This window comes from Carassius auratus, chromosome 15, assembly GCF_003368295.1.
Source record: "Carassius auratus strain Wakin chromosome 15, ASM336829v1, whole genome shotgun sequence".
Taxonomy (NCBI): Eukaryota; Metazoa; Chordata; class Actinopteri; order Cypriniformes; family Cyprinidae; genus Carassius; species Carassius auratus.
This window is the reverse complement of record NC_039257.1, coordinates 3,978,657-4,004,489: the sequence shown is the minus strand read 5'-3', so window position 1 is coordinate 4,004,489 and position 25,833 is coordinate 3,978,657. Positions and strand designations below refer to the sequence as shown.

Sequence of the window (25,833 nt, the reverse complement as noted above, 5' to 3'; positions counted from 1 at the left end):
TAGTAATAATATTCTATTCTATTCTATTTTATTCTATTCTATTCTATATTTCAATCTACTTATTTTCAATTGTTCTATTCATTTATACTCTATTGTATTCCATTGTGTTCTATTATGTTCTCTTCTGTATTGTTCTATTCTATTCGGTTTTGATCTGTTATGTTCTCTTTTATTCTTATTATGATCCATTCTATTGTTTTCTTCTAGGTTATACTGTTCTATTCTATTTTTGTTCTATATTGTCTTATTCTGTTCTTATTTTGTACTTCTTTATTCTGTTCTCCTTTATTCTATTCTATTCTATTCTATTCTATTCTATTCTATGTTGTATTCTTCTAGTTTATTCTGTCCTATTCAGTTTTTTCTAATCTGTTGTTTAAAATCTATTCTATTCTCCTGCTATGTTCTCCTTTATTCTATTCTATTCTATTTTATTCTACTTTATTCTATTATTTTTTGTGATGATCCAGTTATCTAAAGCTATTCTATTCTATTCTATTCTATTCTATTCTATTCTATTCTATTCTATTCTATTCTATTCTATTCTATTCTATTCTATTCTAAACCTAAAACTGGCCTGCCTAACTGGCAGACCAGATTAGACCGTTTTTTTTTCTTTTTCAGCAGGGTTCATAAACAGGGAACAAAAACTGCACAAAATGAACATCCAATTGATCTAGGTTTCATTATTTTTCCTGGAATAGATCATGAATCATCACTCCCTGATGTTGATGTTCCAGGCAAACACCAGGCTTTCATCACTCAGTAAGCTTTAGAGAGACATGTCAAAAACAACAACAAAAACAGAACTATTATTGTGCTTCAGCTGGGCCTGTTCTTCACATTTTGTATTTCAGCCAGATACAAATTGAGTCCTCAGAACCGTCTAGCTGTGTGTGCTGTTGGTACTGAGTATCAACCTCAAATGGTTGACACAGTGTGGAAACGACACAGGTGGGCATAATTTGGGTGACTGGGCCAAATTGTTTACGAGGGATATTGATTATGTTGTTTTGGGCGAACAGACTTGTTTGGCTACCAGGCGAGAGTGTGAATGAAATATGGAAAGCAGTACCTGTTTACAAATCTAACGCTTTCAAACTCTGGCAGAATGATCTGCCATGAGGTCTGGTCAAACAAATCTAGTGTAATTGTTTTTTTATTGACCTGAAAGCTCGTTCAAACAGCACTAGTGTTATTTTAGGGTCATTGATACATATATATTATAGTTTTATTATTATTTTTAATTAAATTTTGTTTGTGTTTTGTTTTTTTATTTTAATTTTAGATAAAATTTCTGTATTTTAGTTTTTTATTTTCAATGAGTTTTAGTTCAAATTAAATAAAAAAATGTTGGCAACTAGCTGAAATAATTTATTTTTTTGTATATATATATATATATATATATATATATATATATATATATATATAAAGAACAGCTATTTCAATTTGAAATTCTTTGGCTGGTAATATATTTTCTGGTGCCTTTGTTCAGATTTTTCCAAATTATTAGAGTCAAGAATAGTAGTGGACTAAGCTAAAGTTATGAAATATGGATATTACTTAATTTGCTGGATAGTGGATCATCAGGGACTGATGTTTGATGTTAGCTGATATTAGTCATCTCCTTCTGGGTGTCAGCTCAGCACAATATCTTACTCATAAATGAATGAGGTGAAATATATGATTTATATTGATTTTTTATTTTTTTATGTTCTATATTAATATTATATATTATATCTTAATTTATATAATTAACATATTATGTAATTTATAGTTTTTCATGTAAGTAACCTACATATTTAAATCAGAACATATGATGCAGTTTAAGATCTAGCTTTTCTTTTTAAGTGATGCAGTGTCTGTCCTGAGTCCGAGTCTGTGTCTTGAGGTTGAACCCTAAAAACATCGCTGACAGTACATTGGGTGCTTGTGTGGTTTGGTCGTTGTGTAATTTAGTCTGTAAGATCTGCTGACAACCTTTACTATACATGTGGAGATTGCATCTTGCATCTTGAGATCCAGTTTGAAAGTGAAGTTCTCACTGCTGTTCCCTGTCACTATGAACTCTGTCTAAGTTTATCATTTGGTAATCACACACATGAATGATGCCTGATCTGATAGTCCTTCAAAAACCTGTTGCTCATCCCCAAAATAACATGATGATGCACTCTCACTCATGCTGAATTATGTCAGGCTGTGATGGTGTACACAGATGACCAGAAGAGCACGATATTCAGATCACAGTGACACACAAACACAGAGTATTGACATCTGAGACTGAGATGGAATTATATCTTACTTAATGTGTTTTGAGGAGCTCTGAAAGAAATCATATTAGTGGCCATAGTTCTGAATCATGGCATAATCATATCTTCAAACTGCTTTATTTGTATTCACACAGTGTTTGAGATACTTCAGATGTCCACTCAAAACACCACGTCATCCGTTTGGCTGCACTTACGCCGTTCAGAGTGTTTTGCCATGGGATTTTTTTGGAGATCTTTATAGTCACCCACACAGACAGCGCTGCAACTAGATTATGGCATGTTTATGAGCTAAGCTCCTCCCTCCGTGGCTGTTCATGACGCAAGGTGTGCGTAGAAGAGCTGCCTATGTTCATCCAGCAGACATACATCCTCTCCTCCTCTCCCATTCTCATTCATACTCTCACTATGAGCGCAGGAGGAATCGCAGTTTGCTCTGGCAGCCTGCTGCACTCTTTAGCAGTTAGGACAAATGGGTTTGTGCAGAAGGTTCATAAAGGTGAGAAATTTTGAATTTGATTTAGTTTTTCTTGTTAGAGGTGGTGTAGAAGAATGAAATGAGTTCATTTTTTAGTTTAGCATCATCACTGAATGAAGGGTTCATATTTATGCTTTGCAGATTTTTCTTGGCTGTTATACTTGTTTCAACATATTCCTAAGCATTATATGCATGCTTCGAATATTAAAAGATCTATTTGTAGTGAAAGTTTTTTAGTGGTCAATGCTTGCAATAATAATGCTACATATTTCACATATTTGTTTTATTATTATTTATATTGAGCTTCCTTGTGTAAGTTATTGAACATAGTCTGAGGTAGCCTGTACTTACCTGTATTTATATTGTTTATATACTGTCATACTGACAGTTTGTGTTTAATAATAGTATATTGTAATTCAATTATTAGTTTATTATTTTTAATTATATATATATATATATATATATATATATATATATATATATATATATATATAAAATATTACAAATATTATTATAATTTATGACAATTAATTCATTGCAATGGAAGCAAGGAATTGTCATTAAAACCTTCGTTTTGTTAAAGTATTTTCAGTGGAAAAAAAAATATAATATTCTAATTATAATATATTTTTTTTTGCATTATGTAAACTTTTTTTTATTGTTTTTGAGACAATTAAGCAAATGGAACCAAGCAATGATGCTAAAAATAAAATAACTTTCATTTTCTTCCTGCAAAATGATTTTGATGTGAAATATGTCATTCTTGATCAAATTTTATGAGATTTACTAGCCTGCCTTGATTCATATCCCAACATTAACTGAATATGAATTCTGTTTTTCTGTATTTCAGCTAATGGAACAGCAGGTAGTCAGCTGTCGACTCCACGGTCAGGCAAATCTCCCAGTCCATCTCCCACCAGTCCAGCCAGTCTGAGGAGACGAAGGGTGAGACCAGTCACTCCAAAGACCTTTCAAACTCTATTTGCTGTAATGCACTAAAACACCTTTAAAGTGGAAGCAACTTCTAAATTACTTATCTAAATTTGCAATGTCTTTCACTGCTTCAAGCAAAACCATCAAACGCTTTTATCTTTCTGATTGACCCCTAAATGTATTTCATGTGCTTTAATTTGCTTATATAGGTCTGAATCACAAGACATATTCTTGTCTATCAAGAATCTATACACATGCCAAAGATGACTTGAAATAGCTTTAAATATTATTAACTGCTGAAAAATTTAAATTCTATTATATATAATTCTCTGACATGTACTGTAGATGCCTGAAGACAAACATGCAAAAAATTTTCAACTGAACGGCTTTTTGAATTAATATTCGGTGCAGGTAATATAGTCTGACTGAAAATGTGTTCATGCTTGGTCGATGGTGTGTTAAAATAAATATGTCATGGTGTCAGTGGATTAAACATGGCTGATTGTCACCTTGCCTGCCCCGCTCCAGACGGGAATAATCTTAGCACACCCGAGCTGTTTCCATAGAAACTGACCTTTATTTCCCTCAACAATACCTCTGCTCAGTTTAAAGGGATAGTCCATGCAAAAATTTAATTCTGTCATTTACTCTCCCTCTAACCTGTATATCTTTCTCTCTTCTGTGAAACACAAAAGAAGACATTTTAAAGGATGTTAGAAATGAAAAACTTCCATTTTCTTTTAACTTCCATTGAAAATAAAATGAAAATCAATGGGAATCGAAACTGTTTGGTTGTTGACATTCTTCAGAATATCTCATTTCATGGTCATCAGGAGAAAGAAATGTATGCAGGATTGGAACGACATGAGAGTGAGTCAATTATGACTGAATTAAAATTTTTGGATGAACTGTCCCTTTAAGATATGGGTCTATTTAATACAGAATATGAACATTTATGTGTGTTTGTGTTTTAACATATTTTTATTGCTAAAAAGACATGGACAATAACATGAATATATTAATAGACCCCCAAATGCAACCCAAAATTCAATTATACAGGTAAAGAAGTTATTATACAAAGGCTAAGACAGGCATATCCACACATTTTCAAATACAAAAGCGCAACATATATACACATATCAATTAGTAGAGTGAGAGACGTATTTTTTGCCTGTGCCAATATTTGGGCATTTTTCCAGAAACTGTATAAACAGATCCCAAAATTTATGGTCTTTTAGTTTGCACTTTATACTGAATGTTATTCTTTCCAATACAATATATTCCAGATCTTTCGACAGAATTTATGGTTTATATAATAACTTGTTTAACAATATTTCAAAAGACTCTTGCTTCTCACTAACCCCCCAAAAAGTTATAAAATGACCCTTCAATTTCCCGGATAGGGCTCTCAGCACAGTGGCTCCTCTCTCTCTCTGGCCTCCACCAAGGTGTGCTCCATGGATGAGGGCGATGGGCCGGGCAGTGAAGGTGAGGAACCCTGGGAAACTCTGACAAAAGTTTATCATTATTGTTTTATCATCGTCATCTGAATGATACATTCCAAATCTTTTCTTCTAGCTGAGCTGATGGACGATTGTCCTCAGGTTCCTGCTTCCATAGCCGAGAGGTACAAGGTGGGACGAATCATTGGCGATGGGAACTTCGCTGTGGTCCGAGAGTGTATGGAGAGATCCACAGGCCGAGAGTACGCTCTGAAGATCATTAACAAGAGCAAATGCAGAGGGAAGGTAAGATATTTTCTAAAAAAATACTTTTCAGTGACGTCGATGCACTTTTTTTATATCGCACAAATTAATGATGCAAGATTATCTGTGGCTCACAGGAACACATGATCCAGAATGAGGTGTCCATTCTTCGGAGAGTGAAACATCCTAATATTGTTCTGCTGATTGAAGAAATGGACACATATAGTGAACTCTACCTGGTCATGGAACTTGTCAAGGTGAAAAATCGAACATTCAGCTGAATAAATTTTTTACGTTTTATTTATCACACACCTGAGAAAAGATTTGTCACGGTTTCCACAAAAACATTACCTATATACATAACATTAACATAACCTTATTAAACAGAAATGTTTCTTCAGCAGGAAATAAGTGAATTAGAAAGATTTCTGAAGAATCATGTGACACTGAAGACTGGAGTAACGGATGCTGAAAATTCAGCTTTGCCTTTACAGAATAAATTGCATTTTAAAATATATTAAAATAGACATTTGTTATTTTGAATTGTTATAGTATTTCATATTGTCTTTACTGTATTTTTGATCAAGTAAATGCAGCCTTGGTGATCATAAGATACTTTTTTTTGAGAACATTAACACGTCACAAACCTCATACTGTAGATAAACTGTAGAAACATAATAAGAAATTGACAAACTTTTAGTAATGTTTTTTATATTGCATTAAACTTGACTGTTCAGATATTGTCCCTCAATATGCTGTGAAATTTTGTGTGCATGAACAGGGTGGCGACCTCTTTGATGCCATCACTTCCTCCAACAAATACACAGAGCGGGACGCCAGCGGGATGCTGTATAACCTCGCCAGCGCTATCAAATATCTGCACAGCCATAACATTGTTCACCGTGACATCAAACCTGAGAATCTTCTGGTGGGTATTGAAGTATTACAGAGATTATAGTAATATTGTTACTATACAGTAAATCACAGTGTTACTTTCACAAAGGCAGCTTGGAATGACACTCACATCTGAGAGAGACAAAGGCAATATGTTTTTATTGAGTGCAGAAGCCTTGAATAACCCTTCTTTCATAAGTTTTAGAACAACGATAACTTAACTCAATACTGGACCTAGTTTACCCAGCTTATAACTTCAGGTACAACACTGTGTTCAAAGTAGTGTTTATCTAATGACAACATGAAGAACGTCTCGGATACTTACGTAACCCTCGTTCCCTGATGGATGGAATGGAGACATTATGTTGTGACAACATTAGGGGTCTTATTTGGGAGCCCTAAACCTCTCTTATTAAGAGAAAACATCAGTGGAATTTGGCTAGTGGATTTTGCATGCTGAGCCATTCCCCGTGCATACAGGTATAAATAGGTGACAGGTGCATCCACTCATCAGGTTTTATGCTGAGGAGCCGATAACTTGTCACTGGCAACCAGCGACGGTTCGAAGTTGTGGCATGGGGACATAACATCTCAATTCCCTCCTTCAGGGAATGAGGATTACCTATCTGTCGGTCACTTCGAGTTATGTTGTGGGAAAAGGCTCACTGGGGAAAAGCATACTTGTGTAGAGCCTGAGGCCAACTCTGTGCTTTTGCATCCGTGCCGAGGGGGGTCTCAGTCAGGGAGTAATACAGCTGGCAGTGGGAGGACTAGTGGGATGCAGGTCTACCTGGGCTTCCCCGAATCGATTCAAAATCAGCTGGAACGTCTGGGAATGGAGTTGCCATTCTCTGGTGAACGTGAGCTGTCGTGAGAGCATGTCGGCTGCACGATTGAGCTCCCCCTGAATGTGGAACGGCACACAGCAATTTGAGCAATGTCTGAATCCAGAGGAGGAAATGCCTGCCGTTTGATTTACGAAACAGTTGCATTGTTGTCAATACGGACCAACATGTGCTTGTCTTGCAGCAGTGGACGGTATATATATAGATATAGATATATAGTATATATATATATAGAGAGAGAATGTTTAATTTTCATTATTATTTTATTTGCAATTAAAAACAAAGTTAAAGATCTATTTCCTGAACCTAAATAGCAAGTATTCGGATGCATATCGGTGTATATTTGTTTGTGTTTTAAGGTCTATGAGCACCAGGATGGAAGCAAATCCCTGAAACTGGGGGATTTCGGATTGGCAACAGTTGTGGACGGACCACTTTACACTATATGTGGCACCCCAACCTATGTAGCTCCAGAGATCGTTGCAGAGATGGGGTAAATCATGTCTCCATTAGCATGGCAATGTTATTGTAACAGAACGTGAAAAACAAGGCTTTTTAAAGATCTGAAGCTGTATTCACTTAACGATTTTAGGGCTGAAAGTAACATCTAATGCAGAAAATTATGATGACAATTCTTTGTGAATATGGCCTCTGGTCTGCAAAATAACCTAAAGAGTTTTTCTCTTCATGTTTAAGGTATGGATTGAAAGTTGATATCTGGGCGACCGGGGTCATAACATACATATTGCTTTGTGGCTTCCCTCCTTTCCGTGGGTAAGTACAACAAAAGCACACTTTTATCTGGGATTCAATACGATTTAAATGTAGACAGCTTTATAGCTCATATTACAGTATATACAGGTTAAATATAGTTAATTCAGATGTGTCTCTCTCTCTAGTGGCCTTGTTCTGTAATGCATATCTGTTCTTTTAGGAGCACAGATGACCAGGAAGCTCTTTTAGACCAGATTCTGATGGGACAGCTGGATTTCCCTCTTCCATACTGGGACAATGTATCTGACTCTGCAAAGGTTGGTATACCAAAATACAGTTTAAAAGTTCTGAAAATAAAAATAAACCTCATTCTATTCTTTTTTGCTTCCTTTCTCTACAGGCACTTATTACCTGCATGCTACAGGTGGAGGTCGACCAGAGATACACAGCTCTGCAGGTGTTAGACCATCCCTGGGTCAATGTAAGACTTTATCTGTCTGTTTTAAAGAGTATAATGTGCTATTCTCAGACTGTTAGTAGGAAACTGATATGTGGAGGCACTGTTTCTGCTCTTTCTCAGGATGACAGGATGTGTGAGAATCAGCACCAGCTGTCTGTGGCCAGCAAGATTAAGAAACATTTCAACGTGGGCCCCAAACCCAACAACACCACAGCAGGAGTCACTGTGTTAGCGGTAAGAGTCGCATATTTAGCTCTTAGGTTTAAATGTGTATATATATTTTGGTAACACTTTATTTTAAGGTGTCCTTGTTACACGTTTCAAGTGCTTACTATTATAATAAATTAATTATGCATAAGGACATGCAAATAACCTTAAGACAAAACCTAATTGTAATCCTTAGCATATAGTAAGGACATACAGTTCATTAATATTACTCAGTATTTAAATGTATAATTATACCGTAACAAGGACACCTTAAAATAAAGTGTAACCATATTTTGACAACATTACCCACATTAATTAAAGCCAATATTCTCAAATCAAATATTAGTGGAAATACTACTTTATTCCAAAAGAGTGGTATTATATCTAATACTATTTCACGATGGCTTGTACGTGACATTAGAGGATGTGAATGACAGGATTGCGTTTTTCTCTTGTTCAATAGTTTTGATATGAAAAATCGACATGCAGTTCACATTGTTTTGAGTCTAAATCTACTTATATATAATTAGAGGTGTTAAAATATTCTGGAGGTTGTGCTCTTATCTCATAGCTCTTCGCTGACTCATCCATCAGCTCTTCTTCTCTCCTGGCAGACTCCATCCTACTGCTATCTCTTCCTCTGATTCTGTGCTCTGCTTATATAATGACTGTCAGCACTGTTGTCAGGGACTGAATCAAATTAAACCATCAAGATTCCTATATTTGTATATTTTCATACATGCTTTCTTTATATAGAGCAACTAAATAACAATACACGCACTAGTTTTACATCCGCATGTAGACAAAATTGTAACTAAATATTGTCTTTCAAAACATCAAAACAACTTTGTTTTTATATTATGTTATTTTCTTGTTTAGGTCTTGCTTGTTAGTCAACAACATTCTTGCTTGTTGTGTGTGTGTGTGTGTGTGTGTGTGTGTGTGTGTGTGTGTGTGTGTGTGTATATATATATATATATAGTATACTAACTTTAAAAAGTTTGGGGTCAATAAGATTTTTTTAAATGCTTTTGAAAGAGGTCTCTTATGCTCACCAAGGCTGCATTTATTTGTTAAAAAATACAGTTAAAGCAGTAATATCATGAAATATTATTAAAATTTGATTAACTTTATTCTATTTGAATATATTTTAGAATGCAATTTATTCCTGTGATGCAAAGCTGACTTTTCAGCATCCATAATTTCAGTCTTCAGTGTCACATGATCTTTCAAAAATCATTGTGATATGCTGATTTGCTTATTATTAATAAAACTTATTATTATTCGATGTTGAAAACGGTGCTGCTTAACATCTTTGTGGAAACCATGTTTTCTGTCTAAGTGTGTTTTTTAAGAAAGTGTCTTACTGACCCCACATGTTTTGCTTTATTTGCATGTTACTTTGCATGTTTACTGTTTCATTAGCTTCATACATAGTTGTTTTTATTTCCCAAACTGAGTGTCTCTATACAGTATTAGCACTATACTGCTCTTGTTTTGTAGAACTACCTCTAAATATAACACCATTATTGAAACAGCACCTCGAGGCTCAAAGCTTGTGCTGTTGTACGAGGTGAAAGTAAACATCTGATCTGTTGAGTTGCACTCATTTCTCTCTGCTCAGCCGGACGAGGGGTTTACCATCAAGCGTTCAGGGTCTTTGGACTGCTATCCGCACCCAGGGATGTTTTGGATAAGGTATGCCCACAGAGCGGCAGTGTTTCCATGGCAGCGTGCTGGCAGTCTCCATAGTCCCAATTCCTTTCATACTCTGTGCCTCGTGCTCTACAGTGGGGTGATTCATTGCTTTTTGCTATTAATGATTTTAAGTTCATACTTTTTCCTTTCTGGTGGTGCTTTGCTGAATTCTGTTTGTCAGTGCTTCACTTTTCTCTTTCTTTGCTCTGTGTTATTGTTAAGCGCCATATATCTTTGCCTTCTGAGAAGCTTGGACACTTGAAGTGTACATTTACTACCCAGCATGCATGCCACTGCTGGTTATGAGTTACACACTGGACTGAATGTGTGTTTCTGTGCTGGTTATGCTGCAGAATGCACTGAAAGTGTTTGGTGTGCACATGTATGTGTTGGTGGAAGAGCTTTAGAAACTAAGTGCTGAAATCGGTAGTAAAAAACAGAAATCTTTATTAATTAGTTAGGACTAAACACTTTCATTGTGTGCAAACAAACAAACAAATAAACAAAAAAAATTAAATTAAAAAAAACTAAAAACCTTTTTCTGTAATTGCATTAAATTGAATCTGACAGATTACAAAAACAAATGAACTTAATATAATATTGCAAGCATAATATAACATATATAATAAATAAATAATTAAATAATATTTGGGGATTTGGAGTCTTTAAAAAAAAAAGTAATTAATACTTATATTCAGCAAGGAGCATGGATGCATTAAAATGATCAAAAGAGACAAGAGAGAGAAATAATTCTTCAATAATTTCTGAAGGCTCATGTGACATAGAAGACTGGAGAAAGTTCAGTTTTGCATGACAGGAGTAAAATGTAATTCCATTTACTGTATATGTGACCCACAAAGCCAGTCTTAAGTCGCTGGGGTATATATATCCTTAGCAGGTCACACTTTATTTTAGGATCCAACTCTCACTATTAACTAACCATTAACTATGACTTTTGCCTCAATTAACTCCTTATTTGCTGCTTATCAATAGTTTATAAGGTAATTGTTAAGTTTAGGGTATTATGTAGGATTATGGATGTCATGCATTATATGTACTTTATAAGCACTAATAAACAGCCAATATGTAAATAATAGACATGCTAATAAGCAATTAGTTATTGGTGTGAATTGGACCCTATACTAAAGTGTTACCCTTTAGCAATAGCCTAAAAAACTTTTTATGGGTTTCAATTAAAAAATTATTAAGATATTAAGGAAAGATCATGTTCCATGAATATATTTTGTAAATTTCCTACCATAAATATATCAAAACTAAATTTTTGATTAGTAATATGCATTGCTAAGAACTTAATTTGGACAACTTTAAAGGTGATTTTCTCAGTATTTAGATTTTTTGCACCCTTAGATTCCAGATGTTCAAATAGTTGTATCTTGAACAAATATTGTCTGATCCTAATAAACCACACATCCATGGAAGCTTATTTATACAGCTTTAAGTTGATATATAAAACTCCACTTCGAAAAATTGACACTTTAGAATGGTTTTGTGGTCCAGGGTCACATATTTCGAAATGTAATTTATTCCCGTGATGCAAAACTGAATTCAGGTAGAGAACAGTTAATTTTCTAAATGTTGTTTTCACTGTTTTCACTTTCGTTTAATCGATTGTAGCTTTGTTGAGCATATTTTTTTTTCTTCTGAAAATCATTACAAAAACATTACTCATCCCAAACTTGTATTCATTTATTTTGTGTATATATTCTTATTTATATATAATTTGAACAACATTTAACATAATATATATATATATATATATATATATATATATATATATATATATATATATATATATATATATATATATATATATATATATTAGCCATTTTATAAATCCGATTTGAAATGTAAGGAGTTCACTATGCTTTTTGCACTGCTTCTAAATACAGTAGTTCACTATAACATTTTTTTTTTTTTTTACACTTTAACCACAGTTCAGTCTCAATTCAAAAACACAAGTTGATTTAGTTGTTTTGGAAAGTCCTGTTTAATTGTCATCCAGATCTGTTAGCCTGTACCCATCCGATCTCTCTGCCCGTTGATTCCCGAGCAGTCATTCACTGTCCCATGTCCCCCGTGTTCCCCAGACCACCCCTCTTGATAAGGAGAGGCAGGTTTTCAGACGAAGACGCCACCAGGATGTGAAAGCGGCTGCTCCCCGCAGCACCACCGCCGAGTTCACCTCAGAGTCAGAAGACATTTCCCCAAGCTCGGCCGAGACGGTCCGCTCTCCCACATCGCCGTTTTAAGACCAAACCCTGGTCTTGGCAGGAATCAATGGAAAATTATCTAGAAATAAGGGAAAATTAACTTGTGAATCACAAATGATAACAGTTTTTGAATACGAATGCTTGTCACGAAGAGCAGATGAGGTTTTGCGAGGGGCGCAAAAATAATATCACACTCTTAGCAGTTTTTAACATCCGAAATGAGAAGCCCTTGCCATTGTTTAAGAGTTTTCTCTTCATCATTACATTTGTTGCTATGAGGTTTTGTTTTGTCAGTAACCCGCCTCTCTTTTGCGCGTTCTAGTGTTCGATAGAAAGTAATGCAGCCAAACCTCCCACTCTGTTTCAACTGATCACACACATGCCGTCTAATACCTAGAATAAACAGGCGATGTCTTAGCTTTTTTTTTTTTTTCAGTGACCAAGTCTTTTACTCGTTTTTACCTTTTGTATGAACTTTATATATTAAAAAATTTTTAGGTTTGAACATTTATTTCAAACTGATATCTTATATTTACATATTTCAGCACTTTCTTTGAGAAACATGTTTTCTGTCTGTTGGTTAGACATTAGAATGTTCTTTCTAAAAATGGGTGAAATGTCTGAATAGTTGAAGCTCTTTTTCGATGTATGTGGCTGTAGAAAAGCTTGTTTGAACTTAATGCAATGCATGTGATGGGTGCTGATGAATGCTGCTGCTATGATCTCTGCTCTGTAAGTTCAGTTCTGTCAGTACCACTTGTCATGAAGATCGTACAGCTACTTCCCAGAATTTGAATTCCTTCTCAGAATGTTAATTTTACGTTGACGAGAGAACCGAATGTACGGTTATTGTTTTATTTTAAAAAGTAGGCTAGCATAACGGAAAACTTAGACGCACTAAATGTCCACTACTGATTTTAAAGGGTAACTTACACTTGGACTAAAATTGTGCATATTTATCTTTTTTGAGTGGAATGTAATATTTAGATAGATTTGCATTCAGCAGTGTAATGTCTAAACAAAAAGTAAATTTGAATTTCAATGTATGTTGTTATTTTTGTCAAACGATTGCCAAATGTGACACGACAGAATGATGACTTTTCCACCATGAATATGGACTAAAGAATAATAATGAAAAAGGTAATTGTGACTTTTCATCTTACAATTCTGACTTTTTTCTTAAAATAAAAGTCAAAATTGCAAGATATATACTCAGAATTGTGGGGGGAGATAAACGCAGAATTGAGAGATGTACATTTCAAAATGTGAAAAAAAAAACAAAAAAAAAACAATTATGAGATAAGCTCGGAATTGCACTTTTTTTTCTCTCCGAATTGCAAATTTATGTCACAATTCTGAGTTTATCTTGCAATTCTGAGAAAATTTTAATTGTAATAAAAGGGTGCAATTACCTTGTTATTGTTATTAATTTTCTTCAGTCATGGAAATGGGCTCCCATATACGATTTATGGGCTCAAAACAAGAAAAGCTGTAGACAAATGTTAACTTTTTACCTTAAGATTGTAAGAGATTGTAGTTCATTATACTTTAAGTCCCTTTTTAAAGCAGTTTATTTATTAAACATAATTTATTAATGTATAATTGTTAAAATCCACAGAAATTCCAACATAAGGACCCACTTTATATTAAGTGTCTGTAATACCAGCCTCTATTCATGCAGTACATTTTCATTCCTTTATGTGGTGTTTTGTGTAGTTTGCACACTTACTGTAAAAGGCAGAGTGTGTTTGTCTTGCATGTGATCTGAGTGTGAGTGCTTTTAAAATTCATTTGCTTTACCATCGAGACATGTTGACCACACAGTTTCAGTGAAGACCAGTCTTGGTTATGTTTGTGTTTCTCAATATTTAACATTGTTACACAGCTTATTGAAGCCTCCAGCATGTAAAGGCTTCAGGTGACACTATGAAGGGGTGTAAAGCACAAAGGCTAAAAGGGTAGTTCTTTAAAGTATAGCATGTTTTTACTTTTTAATTAAAAATGTATCTGCTGTGTTTGCTCGTAAAAGTAGACTAGAACCCAATCCATGATCAACCTATTTTTAATAGGATGTAGATCAATTCATTATAATAGGAAATATTCTAGCTCAAATGCAAAATTCGGTGCACAAGCATTGATTGCACATTGTATATTTGTATAGATGTATATCCGCTTGTCTATTGTCTTTCCATCAAATGTCATTTAGTCTTGACCTTCCAAGTAGCATTGAACAATGGTGAATTCAGCAACAAGCCAAACCTGTGAATAAATGATTCCTCAAGCAGAATCCTGTGTCAATTTACTGAGAATGATAATGGATATATAGGAGATTTTCATTATTGCTATGCATGTTTCCTTCAGCCACAGTAGAGCTTTTCACATTTGAAATAGTTAAGCCTTTAAAATTATTTTGTAAAACCACGTTTCACACTGCTCATAGTTTATTATTATTATTGCTTAATGTACATAACAAGACAGGGAACCAACAATGTAAGACATTTCAATCAAGACAAACACAAGAGTTTACACACACACACACACACAAAACCTGCTCATAGTTTACCCGGGGTTAAAACATCAACTGATGTTTCAGACTGTACATTCATAAACGGTTAGGTTATAATTTGCATATTTATAGTGTCTGTCATTGATTGGACGTCACGAATATAGCACTAGAACTGGAATTATGGAAGGTGGGCTAATGTTTGAACTGAGTGGACTATAAATTTTAGCACAAAAAAAGGTCTGTTCTTCCCTCAATTCACAAGTTTCTGTCACCAAACTACGGTTTATTCAAGGTGCCATGTTTCCATCACTGTCCAGTAAATTTTAACTCCAATTTAAATGATAAGGATTAAACGTTCCTTTACCCAGGGTTAAAAACAGGGTTTAGAACATCTAGAACCTGGGATTAAGTGCATGTAACAGAAGGAATGTAAAATAAAGAACTGAAAGTATTGTTCTCAAAAGCACATGTATTTGTGGACCACAAAACCTCATAAGGGTCATTTTTTGAAAATGAGATGTATACATCGCCTGTAAGACGAATAAATAAAGCTTTCCACTGTAGGTTTGTAAGGATAGGACAATATTTGGCTGAGATGCAACTATTTGAAAATCTGGAATCAGATCAAAAATCGGCCTTTAACATCATCCAAATGAAGTTCTTAGCAATGCATATTAGGCTTCTAATCAAAAACTAGTACCGTATTTTCCGGACTATAAGTCACACTTTTTTTCATAGTTTGGCTGGTCCTGTGATTTATAGTCAGGTGCGACTTATTTATCAAAATTAATTTGATATGAACCAAGAGAAATGAACCAAGAGAAAACATTACCGTCTACAGCCATGAGAGGGCGCTCTATGCTGCTCAGTGCTCCTGTAGTCTAGACTGAAAACATAGAGCGCCCTCTCGTGGCTGTAGACGGTAATGTTTTCTCTTGGTTCTTGGTTCTAAATAAATCCATCTTATAGTCCAGTACGACTTATATATTTTTTTTTCCTCGTCGTGACGTATTTTTGGACTAATGCGACTTAAACTTAGGTGCGACTTATAGTCCGAAAAATACGATAATCGTTTTGATATACGGTAGGAAATTTACAAAATATCTTCATGGAACACCATCTTGATCCTAATGTCCTAATGATTCTGACCCTTACAGTGTATTGTTTGCCTTTACTACAAATATACCCGCACTAATTATGACAATATTTATAATTATAGTTTTTTGGTCTATTATCTCTCTCTCTCTCTCTCTCTCCCACAGATATCTCAATCAATCAATCTATTATTCAATCAATCAATCTATCTATCTATCTATCTATCTATCTATCTATCTATCTATCTATCTATCTATCTATCTATCTATCTATCTATCTATCTATCTATCCGTTTCATTTGTACATAGTAATGCAAGAGAACAGTAGCTACTCAGCACAGTACATTTGATATTTTTTTTATTATAAATAAAAAGTAGGCAAATACAGTTCTCTCATCACAATGATTCACTAGGACATACCGAACAGTTGTAACTAAAAAGTAACCAACTTAAACATATCTGCTGAATTAGCAGGCACCTTCACTTGCAATGTCAATGTTTCTGACGGAAACGATTCTCATCAAATAAATCATTTGAAATCGGAGGCATTTTAACATAAACATGACATTAAAGTAAACTCATCTTTTTAAGTTTTAAAAATAACAATTGCTCAGTATTATCAAATCTAAATCTATTCTTGTAAATAAAATGTTAAGTATGGCACCATATTTATTGAACGTGAATTGGCAAAAAAAAAAAAAAATGCTTCTTACAGCAGAATATTTCACATATTTGCACTAAAACAATTAAAAATAGTTTAGCCTTTTTGATTCATAAGCTCTGAGTTATAGATCTGATTTACATTATGTAAGAGACCCAAAGATGCACATACATCATACATAATGTATTGCTTACAGCAGTGATTTTACAATGTTGTTTTCGGATTTCAAGTGCAATTCTGAAAGATGCCAATACCACAATTTCAGACAATAATATAACAAAAAATATTTAATGCACACCTTTCATACTAATATTCTGACATCATGTGAAAACCCCAAAAGCTTGGTGTAAGCAACTATGAAAATATTCAAAACAAAAACCAGGTAAAGGTGCAAATACCAGTCTAAAAACCTCACCATTTTCTGTTCACATCGCTAAAACCATCTATATCTTTAAATGATAGAACTGCACAACAATTACAATGATATTTGCCCAGATGCAGCATCAGCTTCGACCCTCATTTAGAGCTCGACAAGAAAGATGTCTTTAATGCTGCGTACATCAAGAAGTCCAGATACATCTGAAATAAAATACATCCACACAAGACAAACGAACATTACAGGACATCACGTTAAACAAAAAGCTTCTCTTTTTTTTTCTTTGCAGTCATAAAAAGCAATTGATGATGTCAAATGCGTAAACACAGGACAAACAGAATTGAACTACAGAATAGTTCAGAAAGCAGCCTCACAGACAAGTTTAAAAGAAACTGAACAGCATTTACATACATGAGCTCAGCATCAGAGGGAGGACTTTTACTTATTTATTGATCAGGTAGCTTTTCTTTCTCAAGGGCCTGTAAAAAAAAAAAGAAAAAAAAAAAAGAAAACACCTAGAGAAAGTGAAATATGCTGCAAGCCATAAATAAACCTCATAAAAATATCGTTATCGGTTCTCTATGCAAAGTTATCATTGGGTACAGTTAAAACGACGGGACTACGAGTAAAAAGGCTTTTTTTGACAAGACTACTGTTGGCTCAGATGACAATTAGATAAAGTAATTTGTGATGAAAAACTGGCCTCCATCTGTGCTCTCTCCACTGTCATCTGTCAATTGCTCCTGTGCATTTCTGAGACACAAATACATTTGCTCAAGCAGCTGGATCTCAGTGTAGGTTGCTGCACTTCTCCAACTAGCGTTGTGTGATTTCCTGATCCAGATTCCATATCTTGAGTTGCTACATCACCTCCTGTAATGACACGTTACTGCTGGAGGCAGCAGCTGGCCGTCATTGGCTGATCGCTCTCAGTACCTGTTCTGATGCTCAAAGTGCCAGCGGTTAAAATCAATGTTGAAAGCCACGATGCTGCCAGATGCCATGCCTGTGATAAGAGTCCTGCAAACATGGAAAACGGAGTCAGCTTTAAACCAGTTGAGGATGTGTTTGGTGAAAGTGTAAACTTGAGTTTGACCTCTGATCATGTGACAGGTCCATGGCTCGGATGCCGGCGTCGCAGCCGGGGTAGACGTACAGCTGTTTGAAGTCACAGGCCTGCCAGACCTCCACCACCCCGCTGTCTCCTCCAGTCACTAGATTCTGCCCATCACTGCTCAGGAGGATGGCCTGACAAAAGAGTAGAAAATACAGCTCAGGAAAATCAGAGTACTGGTTTCTTAACTTTAGCAACTTACTCTACCATTCAAAAGTTTGGGCGCACTTTTTCTTTTTTTTTTTTTGAATGAAAGAAAGAAAGAATGCAAGTTATAATTTTTTTCATCAACGACACGTTAAACCAAATAATGCTTCTATTAAAAAGACATTCATAATGTTAGAAAATTTGTATTTCAAATAATTGCTGCTCTTTTTAACTTTCTATTCAGCAAACATACTGAATTTTTTTTCGTAACTTCCACAAAATTATTAACAAATGTTTCAAATAACATTTCACAGTACTAGTTTTCCCAGTTTTTTTAGAACAAATTCATGCAGACTTGGCAAACATAGGAGACTTTAATAAATAAATAAATACAATTACAAAATCTTACCAACCCTGATGCTTCATAAAAAAGCAAAATATAATAATAATTAACATAGAAATATTACTAATGAAATCTAACTATTGTTATTACTTATTAAATGTATTAAATACAGTTTTTACATTATATTATAAAATATTCTTTTTTACAAAACTTCTATATGCTTCCAAATTATTATATTATTTTATTATTATAAATTTATATATAAGCACATACATGTAATGTTTAAAACAATTAATAAAAAATTAAATAGATAAATGTAATATTATATATATATATATATATATATATATATATATATATATATTCATAATAATAAATGAAATATTAAAATGATAAATAAAATGAAATTTTACAATTGTTCTTACTTATTTAATGTATTAAATAAAATGTTTAATTATTATAAAATATTATTTTTACATATTATAAAATGTATATGCTTCCAAATTATTAAAATACTATGCTATTATTATTCTAAACTAATATATTAATGCACAAATATAAATTATCTAATATTTAAAATAATAAAAATTAAATAGAGATTAATATTAATATATTAAATAATAATAATAATAATAATAATGCATCTACATCAAACTAAAAGACCACCAATTTATTTTACCCCAAAAAACTGGAATTGAAATAACTGTGTACAATTTTATAATGTTGAAAAGTGAAAAATTGAGTACAATTTACTTTAAGAATTCATCTTTTTTTACTCAACAAACTATGTGGCTGCAACAGAAATGAGAAAACTGAGGCATTGCTATAGAAATGCAATCTGACAGACAGGAAGTGTGTGGCCAAGCACAGAGCTGAGAACATACACGCGTGGAGTCGTTGATCTCCATCTGGGCCAGCAGCTTGCCGTTGATGCTGAAGTTGCAGAACTGACCCCTGTCGTAGTAGATGATACAGTGACCCTCACTGGACACTGAGATCAGACGGGGAAGCACACAGCTGTCGGGGCCCTCCAGGGCCCTCAGAAGATCCCCAGTGATGGTGTGGACCAGACACGGCCCCTCTGACAAACAGATGTGTCTGATAAGAGACACTATAGAGGAAAAGCACACTGCCTCTTCACTTCATCTCCCACAATGCTCCTCTCTCACTCACCTTTTGCTCCACTGATTACAATTCCCAGCTCAGCACACACTGACACACACACCACCTCATAGTCATGACCGGTCAGAACTGCACGGGGAGCTGGGTAATCACCTGCAAATGAGCACAGGAAACACACACAAACACACACATATTACCCAGTAAACATCAGCACAACAACATAAGACAGACAACAGAAAATATACAGTATTTCAATATAGGTGTTTTTTACCAAAAAAAAAAAAAATTCAAAATCAAGTTTTTTTTCCATATATATATATATATATATATATATATATATATATGAAAAAAAAACATGAGTTTGAATATTAAAAGAAGTACGAAATGCTAAAAACAGGAAAAATATATACATATAAATAAAAGAGCAAAATAAAAGATGATCATTAGACTGTTAGGATTTTAAAATATAAAATGATGATGATGGTGATGATGATAGCTATAACAAAATTACAAATACTATCATAAAAATTAAAAACAAAAATTTAAGCATTCTCATTAGTAGTCTTAAACTGTTAGGATTTTTACATATAAAATGATGATGATTATAAAAATAGATACAACTAAAATGTAAATATTTCCTAAAAGAAATAAAAAAAATTTGAATAGAAAAATAGAATCATTTTCATTAATCATGCTTTTAGGATTTTTAAATACAAAATAATAATAAGATAAATGGGAAAAAAATATAAGCATTTTCACTAGTTGTCTTTTACTTTTGGATCCATTTAGATCCATTTAGATACAATTAACAATTTATTAAACAGCTATAAAAGCCTTTTTTTTTCTTTAGCTGAATCTTGCGATGCATATAAACCAAAACCAATCGATCTGTTTCTGCCTGGAAGGTAATCCAGTAAGAATACTAGATAGACAATATAACCGATGTGTTGAAACCACAATAAAGCAGGCCAGGAGAACATCTGCTTCAGGAGCCATCCCCTCTGAATGATCACATGATGGATGAGAGGGAGGGAAGAGGTGATATGAGGTCGTTTAAAGACACCTGTGGCACCTCAGCACCAGCTGGACGGGTCACTGAACTGCCATGAAAGGACTCATTTTGGAAAAAGTAGAAAAAGTCTGTAAAATCTGCATCTAAACAAACACAGCAACCGAGATGTGATATGAAAAGTGGGAAATACATCCACATCCCTTTCACATCTACATTTTGCATATAATAAGGTCCACTGCTGCAATTTCCAAAGCAGTTCATTTGAGAAATAACAGCTAGAGTCATTAAACTGCTCGGCCTCCTGGGTCTGTAGCATCACGCTTGAAGACTCTTGTATATTTGTTCGCAATTCATGCGTACGGAAAACGGGGCCTGTGGTGTAATTACCTTGATTTGTGCAGTGAGGAAGCAAAACAGTAATTATTAGCCAGGGGATCAACATTATGTTTCCAGATGGATTAAGCATTGCTTTCGGAGAAGGCGTGTGTGTGTGTGTGTGTGTGTGTGTGTGTGTGTTTCTATGGTTTAAAGGATTAATTCATCCAAAATTGAAAATTGTGTCATCATTTACTTGTGCTCATGTTCTAAACACATTTGAATGAATCTAAATAACATGCTGCTCACACTTCTCTCTGCTGTTATTAATAACATAAAGAACCATACAAAGTAGTAACTAATACCATAAAGCTATAAGATAATATAAAAGTAGTCACATGTCAGATTGTACGTCTGGAAGTAAAATATTTAATAGCATTTATTGAGTGAAGAACAGGACTAAATTTACAATGCTGTTCAAAAGTTGGGGTTGGTTAATTTAATATTTTTTTGCAGAATATAAAATGAACAGCATTTACTTAAAACAGAAATATTTTTTGAAACCATAAAGTTGTTGATAAAGTCCTGACTTTACATATGTACAGGTAGAGGGATTTCTAAAACAAAGCTAATAATATAGTACACAGAGAAGGTTCATGCCATTAATCGAGATCTTTTTAATTTTTAATTAACACTAAGTTCATTAACATCCACAAAATTAAGACACATGCCATTACTTAGCATGCAGACCACTATTACAAGAAGCCAGGAATCAATAGAATGACCACTACAAATCCAGATGTTTTTTTAAAAGTTGGCGAGCAATCAAAGGTTAGTCAGGCCTTGATCAATATGAGTTCTCCACAGGGGCCCGTCTGACAGCGCTAAGCCCAGCTGTCAGTGATCTGGGTGGGGACGTGTGTCAGCACCGGATCCCTTGGGAGATCTCAGATCACCTTCATCACAAAAGATTTAATCATTCTGCACCCGGGCCCTTCTAAACCCTCGCGCTGAACCCCTGCGGTACAGCGACACAATTAAGAGGTGTAAATTGGAGAACGGCTGCTGGGGTCGTGAAGCACCGGGCCCTTGATTGAGCCGGACGGGATTTTAATCATTGCACATTTAAGACACACTCCGGCTTTCACGGGCAACTGTGAAATCAATTTCTACACCATGTCGGAGTGCCTCAAGGGCCGGTACTGGGATATCTGCTGAATATTCATGGATGTTCCTGTCACGACACTCTCAATTCAGAGACGGATGAAAAAAAGTGCAGGAAGCTTGATGAAGCACTCCTGAACTTATAATTAACACAAAAACACATGCTGATGAGGGTTTGTTTTTCTTTACCGCTACACTGAGATCGTTTTTAACAACCTCAAAGAATTATGGGTAAGTCTGGAATATATAATGAGGGAAAATAAAATACTTCTGCATTAAATGAGCGCTTTCCTCCTTAGTGTGCATGTGTGTGTAACTGTGAAAATGTTCCCTCAGGTCAAAGTCTTTCCTGCAAAAACAGTTATTTACTGCATACTTATAAAAAAGTAAGATCAAAATAAAGAAAAGAAAAAAAGTCTTGACAATTAAATGTATATGAAATATATAATATATAAAATAATGAAATAACCATGAAATAGCATCAACCAGCATTTAATTTGTTAATAATTTGTACATTTAATTTAGTTAAATTAGTACAACACCCACACCCACCCACACCCACACACATGCATATTCTGTATACAGTATATATTATTGAACTTTTTTCTTTTTACATTATTGTGTTAATAACCGAATTGAATGATAGTGAACTACAATTAATTTGTAACCAAACATTAACTTTATTTAAGAATGCTGCAAAAAACTGTTGTCATTATTAGCTTATGTCAATAATTATTATATTGTGCTCCCCAAAATAATTCAGTAATACACCACTAGAGGGAACTGTTTATTTCTTAGTGGAAAGACATCATCCATTTGATGCCAATTTTGGACATCTACTACTACAAATTACAAACTATTATAAATAAAGTATTATTAATAATTAATAATAAATTATTATAATATAAATTCCAGCTGTTACATAACATGTTCATTAGTTTTATTCAAAACAGACTCAAAAAGTAATTAAATGCCAATTAAATCATTACATTATTATATTGCATGACACAATGACACCAGATTGGTACTAGATTGGTGCAATATGAGTTTGATAAAGTTAACAATGTTAGGTTTATTCCTCATTATATATAAATAGTTCTTTGTTCGTAATTCCCTCCAGTTTCAAGCTTACAGACCATTAGTCTCCTTTGTGAGGGCACACAGTACGCAGTTGTGTGTGAATATCATGGGAGTTTTGTTTCCTGTGCTTTGAAAACAGAAGCGGAGCTGTACCTCGCTAATTGGAAGCAGTCGAGCTGAAACCCTTAATGAACTGTCTGAGCATCACTGAAGTTAATTAGAGAACACGCTCACCTAAACCACAGCTCATGACATGTAGAAACAAGGACAATACATCTAACACACATCAGCGGTGCAAATGCACAGATATCTTTGCAAAACACACACAAAAGCAAGCACAGACGTGCAGACTGCTTTTCTTATTAACATGTTTGCAGCTCTTGTTACAAAAACAGCTTTCTGAATTCTGTAGCAAGGGATCCTGGAACAATTAGGAGCTGTAATGCCTTCATTTGTTATGCAATTATAGTTTTTGTTAGTACAGTGATTAATATAAAAATGAAAAAATAATATTATGCTGCCTAGTGTGTGAGCTTTTATAATCTCCTCCATTATTAATGTAACATCTAATATTAATGTCCGTTCTTGCATGATTGTATAATGTAGTATGCTTAATACTGAGGTAATTGTGCTCAAAGGAATAGTTCTTCCAATAATAATAATGACTCATATTTTAGCCAGAAGCAGCAATTTGAAGTTAAAAACATACTAATGATGGATTTGTTTATTACAAACAAGCAGCTTCTTGCTTCACAAGATATTGTTGCAGTGTTGTGGATTATTGTGATGTTTTTATCAGTTGTTTGGACTCTCATTCTGACGGCACCCATTCACTGCAAAGGATTCAGTGGTGAGCAAGTGACATAATGCTACGTTTCTCCAAATCTGTTCTAATGGAGAAACAAACTCATCTACATCTTGGCTGAGTCAATAAGCAAATTTTCATTTTTGGGTGAACTATTCCGTCAGGTTTAGTTGCTACTCACTGTTGTTAGGGTTGTCTCCTATGATATGGTGCCGCCCACTCCAGTACCAGAGCAGCAGAGTGGCATCTCTGGATCCCGACACAATGTAGCAGTCACCCCCGATGTAAGACTCTGAGCGTGCCAGACATGTGACCACGTCCCAGTGACCGAACACTATCTGAGTCAGCTTGCCTGCAAACAAACATACAACATTTACCTTTTGTCCCTCATAATTCAAAGCGCAAATATGTTGGTCAGACCATTAAACATTAATACAGTATCTTGGCCACTGATTGGCCACTGACCTGTGTCTGAAGAGTAAACACGGAAACTCTTGTCCCAGAAACCACACACCAGGATGTAGCGGTTATCAGCCGTCACCACAAAACACTGAGTGTTGATCTGAATGCTCTGGTCAACCAGGTCAGTGATTTGTCGTTTGTTTGTGCCCGAGTTGTTAGCTGGAAGAGACATGGTCACAGAGTTCCTTCAAACATGATGCTCGGAATTGAGCTTCATCAGACCAGAGAATCTTTTCTGGTCTTCTTAAGCATGTGACACTCCCCACATCTGCTATCAAGCCGACAAATGGATAGTCTCACTACAAAGTCATGCTATAGGATAAATCAAAGATGCTTTGTCAATTTAGATGGGATTTTCTTCGAAACTGAGCAATAGAGGGACACAGTGTTACATTTTGTAATGGAAACGAATCTACTGTACAAACAGATTACTTAAATGAGTTATGAATGGGATAGAAGAAAGTATTTTAACAGCAAAAAATGTCAAACCCACCAATCAGTGAGTCCATCTCGATGGGAAGGTGATGGGCCTGCTCTAGTGAATATCCCGGAGCTCCTCGAAGACCTGCATACACACAGACAATAAAAGAAGTCAAAAACACACCGTTCAATACCTTGAAAACCCCTTCCTCTGTATTTTGTCTTACTGTACTTTTGTCTCGTTTTTCAGTGAATATATCTAGGTAAAGGTTCTCAAATCAAGATATATTTACTTGTTGTTTTTTTTTCTTACAAATAAATACAAATAAAATAATACAAATTAAGTAATGCTTAAAAACTCTATGCTAAAAAAAATGGGGTAAAACAAATACATTGAATGACATTTTTTTGTTTGTTTGTTTGTTTGTTTTAAATATAAAGCTGCTTATTTTGATATATACAAAAATCTGAAAACAAGAATTTTTATCTTATGGCATAGAATAGAAATAGAATAAAGAGAGTGTTATTATGAGGGTCAAGTTATTATGATTATTTTTATTAATAAACTAAAAGAAAACAAGCAGACAGAATACAAAGAGAAAGAAAGAGTTAGTGTTACCGTAAGTAAAAGAAAAAAGAAAAGAAAAGAAAAGAAAAGAAAAGAAAAGAAAAGAAAACAAGCAGATAGAATTAAAATAGAATAGACAGTGCTAGTGTTAAAGGGTCAAGGTTTTTTTTTTGTTTTTTTTTTACTATTTTTAAATATTTGTACTGGAAAA

General features: G+C 34.4%; 2 protein-coding genes across 15 annotated transcripts in view; one reads left to right on the top strand and one right to left on the bottom strand.

The window, feature by feature from the left end:
* The window catches only part of LOC113114784 (serine/threonine-protein kinase DCLK1), a 30,436-nt gene extending 16,768 nt beyond the window's left edge, over positions 1-13,668 (top strand). Inside the window, exons 1-12 of one of the 2 annotated variants that reach the window (XM_026281797.1) lie at positions 1,812-2,766; positions 3,596-3,690; positions 5,082-5,166; positions 5,257-5,426; positions 5,522-5,641; positions 6,166-6,312; positions 7,483-7,616; positions 7,820-7,897; positions 8,058-8,154; positions 8,238-8,318; positions 8,418-8,531; positions 12,311-13,668. In XM_026281797.1, coding sequence (XP_026137582.1) covers positions 2,616-2,766; positions 3,596-3,690; positions 5,082-5,166; positions 5,257-5,426; positions 5,522-5,641; positions 6,166-6,312; positions 7,483-7,616; positions 7,820-7,897; positions 8,058-8,154; positions 8,238-8,318; positions 8,418-8,531; positions 12,311-12,472 — 1,434 coding nt within the window. In that variant the 5' untranslated portion in view covers positions 1,812-2,615 and the 3' untranslated portion in view covers positions 12,473-13,668. Of the gene's footprint in view, positions 1-1,811; positions 2,767-3,595; positions 3,691-5,081; positions 5,167-5,256; positions 5,427-5,521; positions 5,642-6,165; positions 6,313-7,482; positions 7,617-7,819; positions 7,898-8,057; positions 8,155-8,237; positions 8,319-8,417; positions 8,532-12,310 lie in introns of those variants that run through there. The other variant, XM_026281796.1, reaches the window with a different exon arrangement.
* Positions 13,669-16,374: 2,706 nt separating this feature from the next.
* Positions 16,375-25,833, bottom strand: part of LOC113114781 (neurobeachin) — a 246,747-nt gene continuing 237,288 nt past the window's right edge. For all 13 annotated transcript variants that reach the window (XM_026281781.1, XM_026281784.1, XM_026281783.1 and 10 more), the window contains 7 exons: positions 25,128-25,199; positions 24,638-24,793; positions 24,354-24,524; positions 19,848-19,949; positions 19,559-19,755; positions 18,167-18,318; positions 16,375-18,090 (listed from right to left, as the gene is read on the bottom strand). In XM_026281781.1, coding sequence (XP_026137566.1) covers positions 18,000-18,090; positions 18,167-18,318; positions 19,559-19,755; positions 19,848-19,949; positions 24,354-24,524; positions 24,638-24,793; positions 25,128-25,199 — 941 coding nt within the window. In that variant the 3' untranslated portion in view covers positions 16,375-17,999. The remainder of the gene's footprint in view (positions 18,091-18,166; positions 18,319-19,558; positions 19,756-19,847; positions 19,950-24,353; positions 24,525-24,637; positions 24,794-25,127; positions 25,200-25,833) is intronic.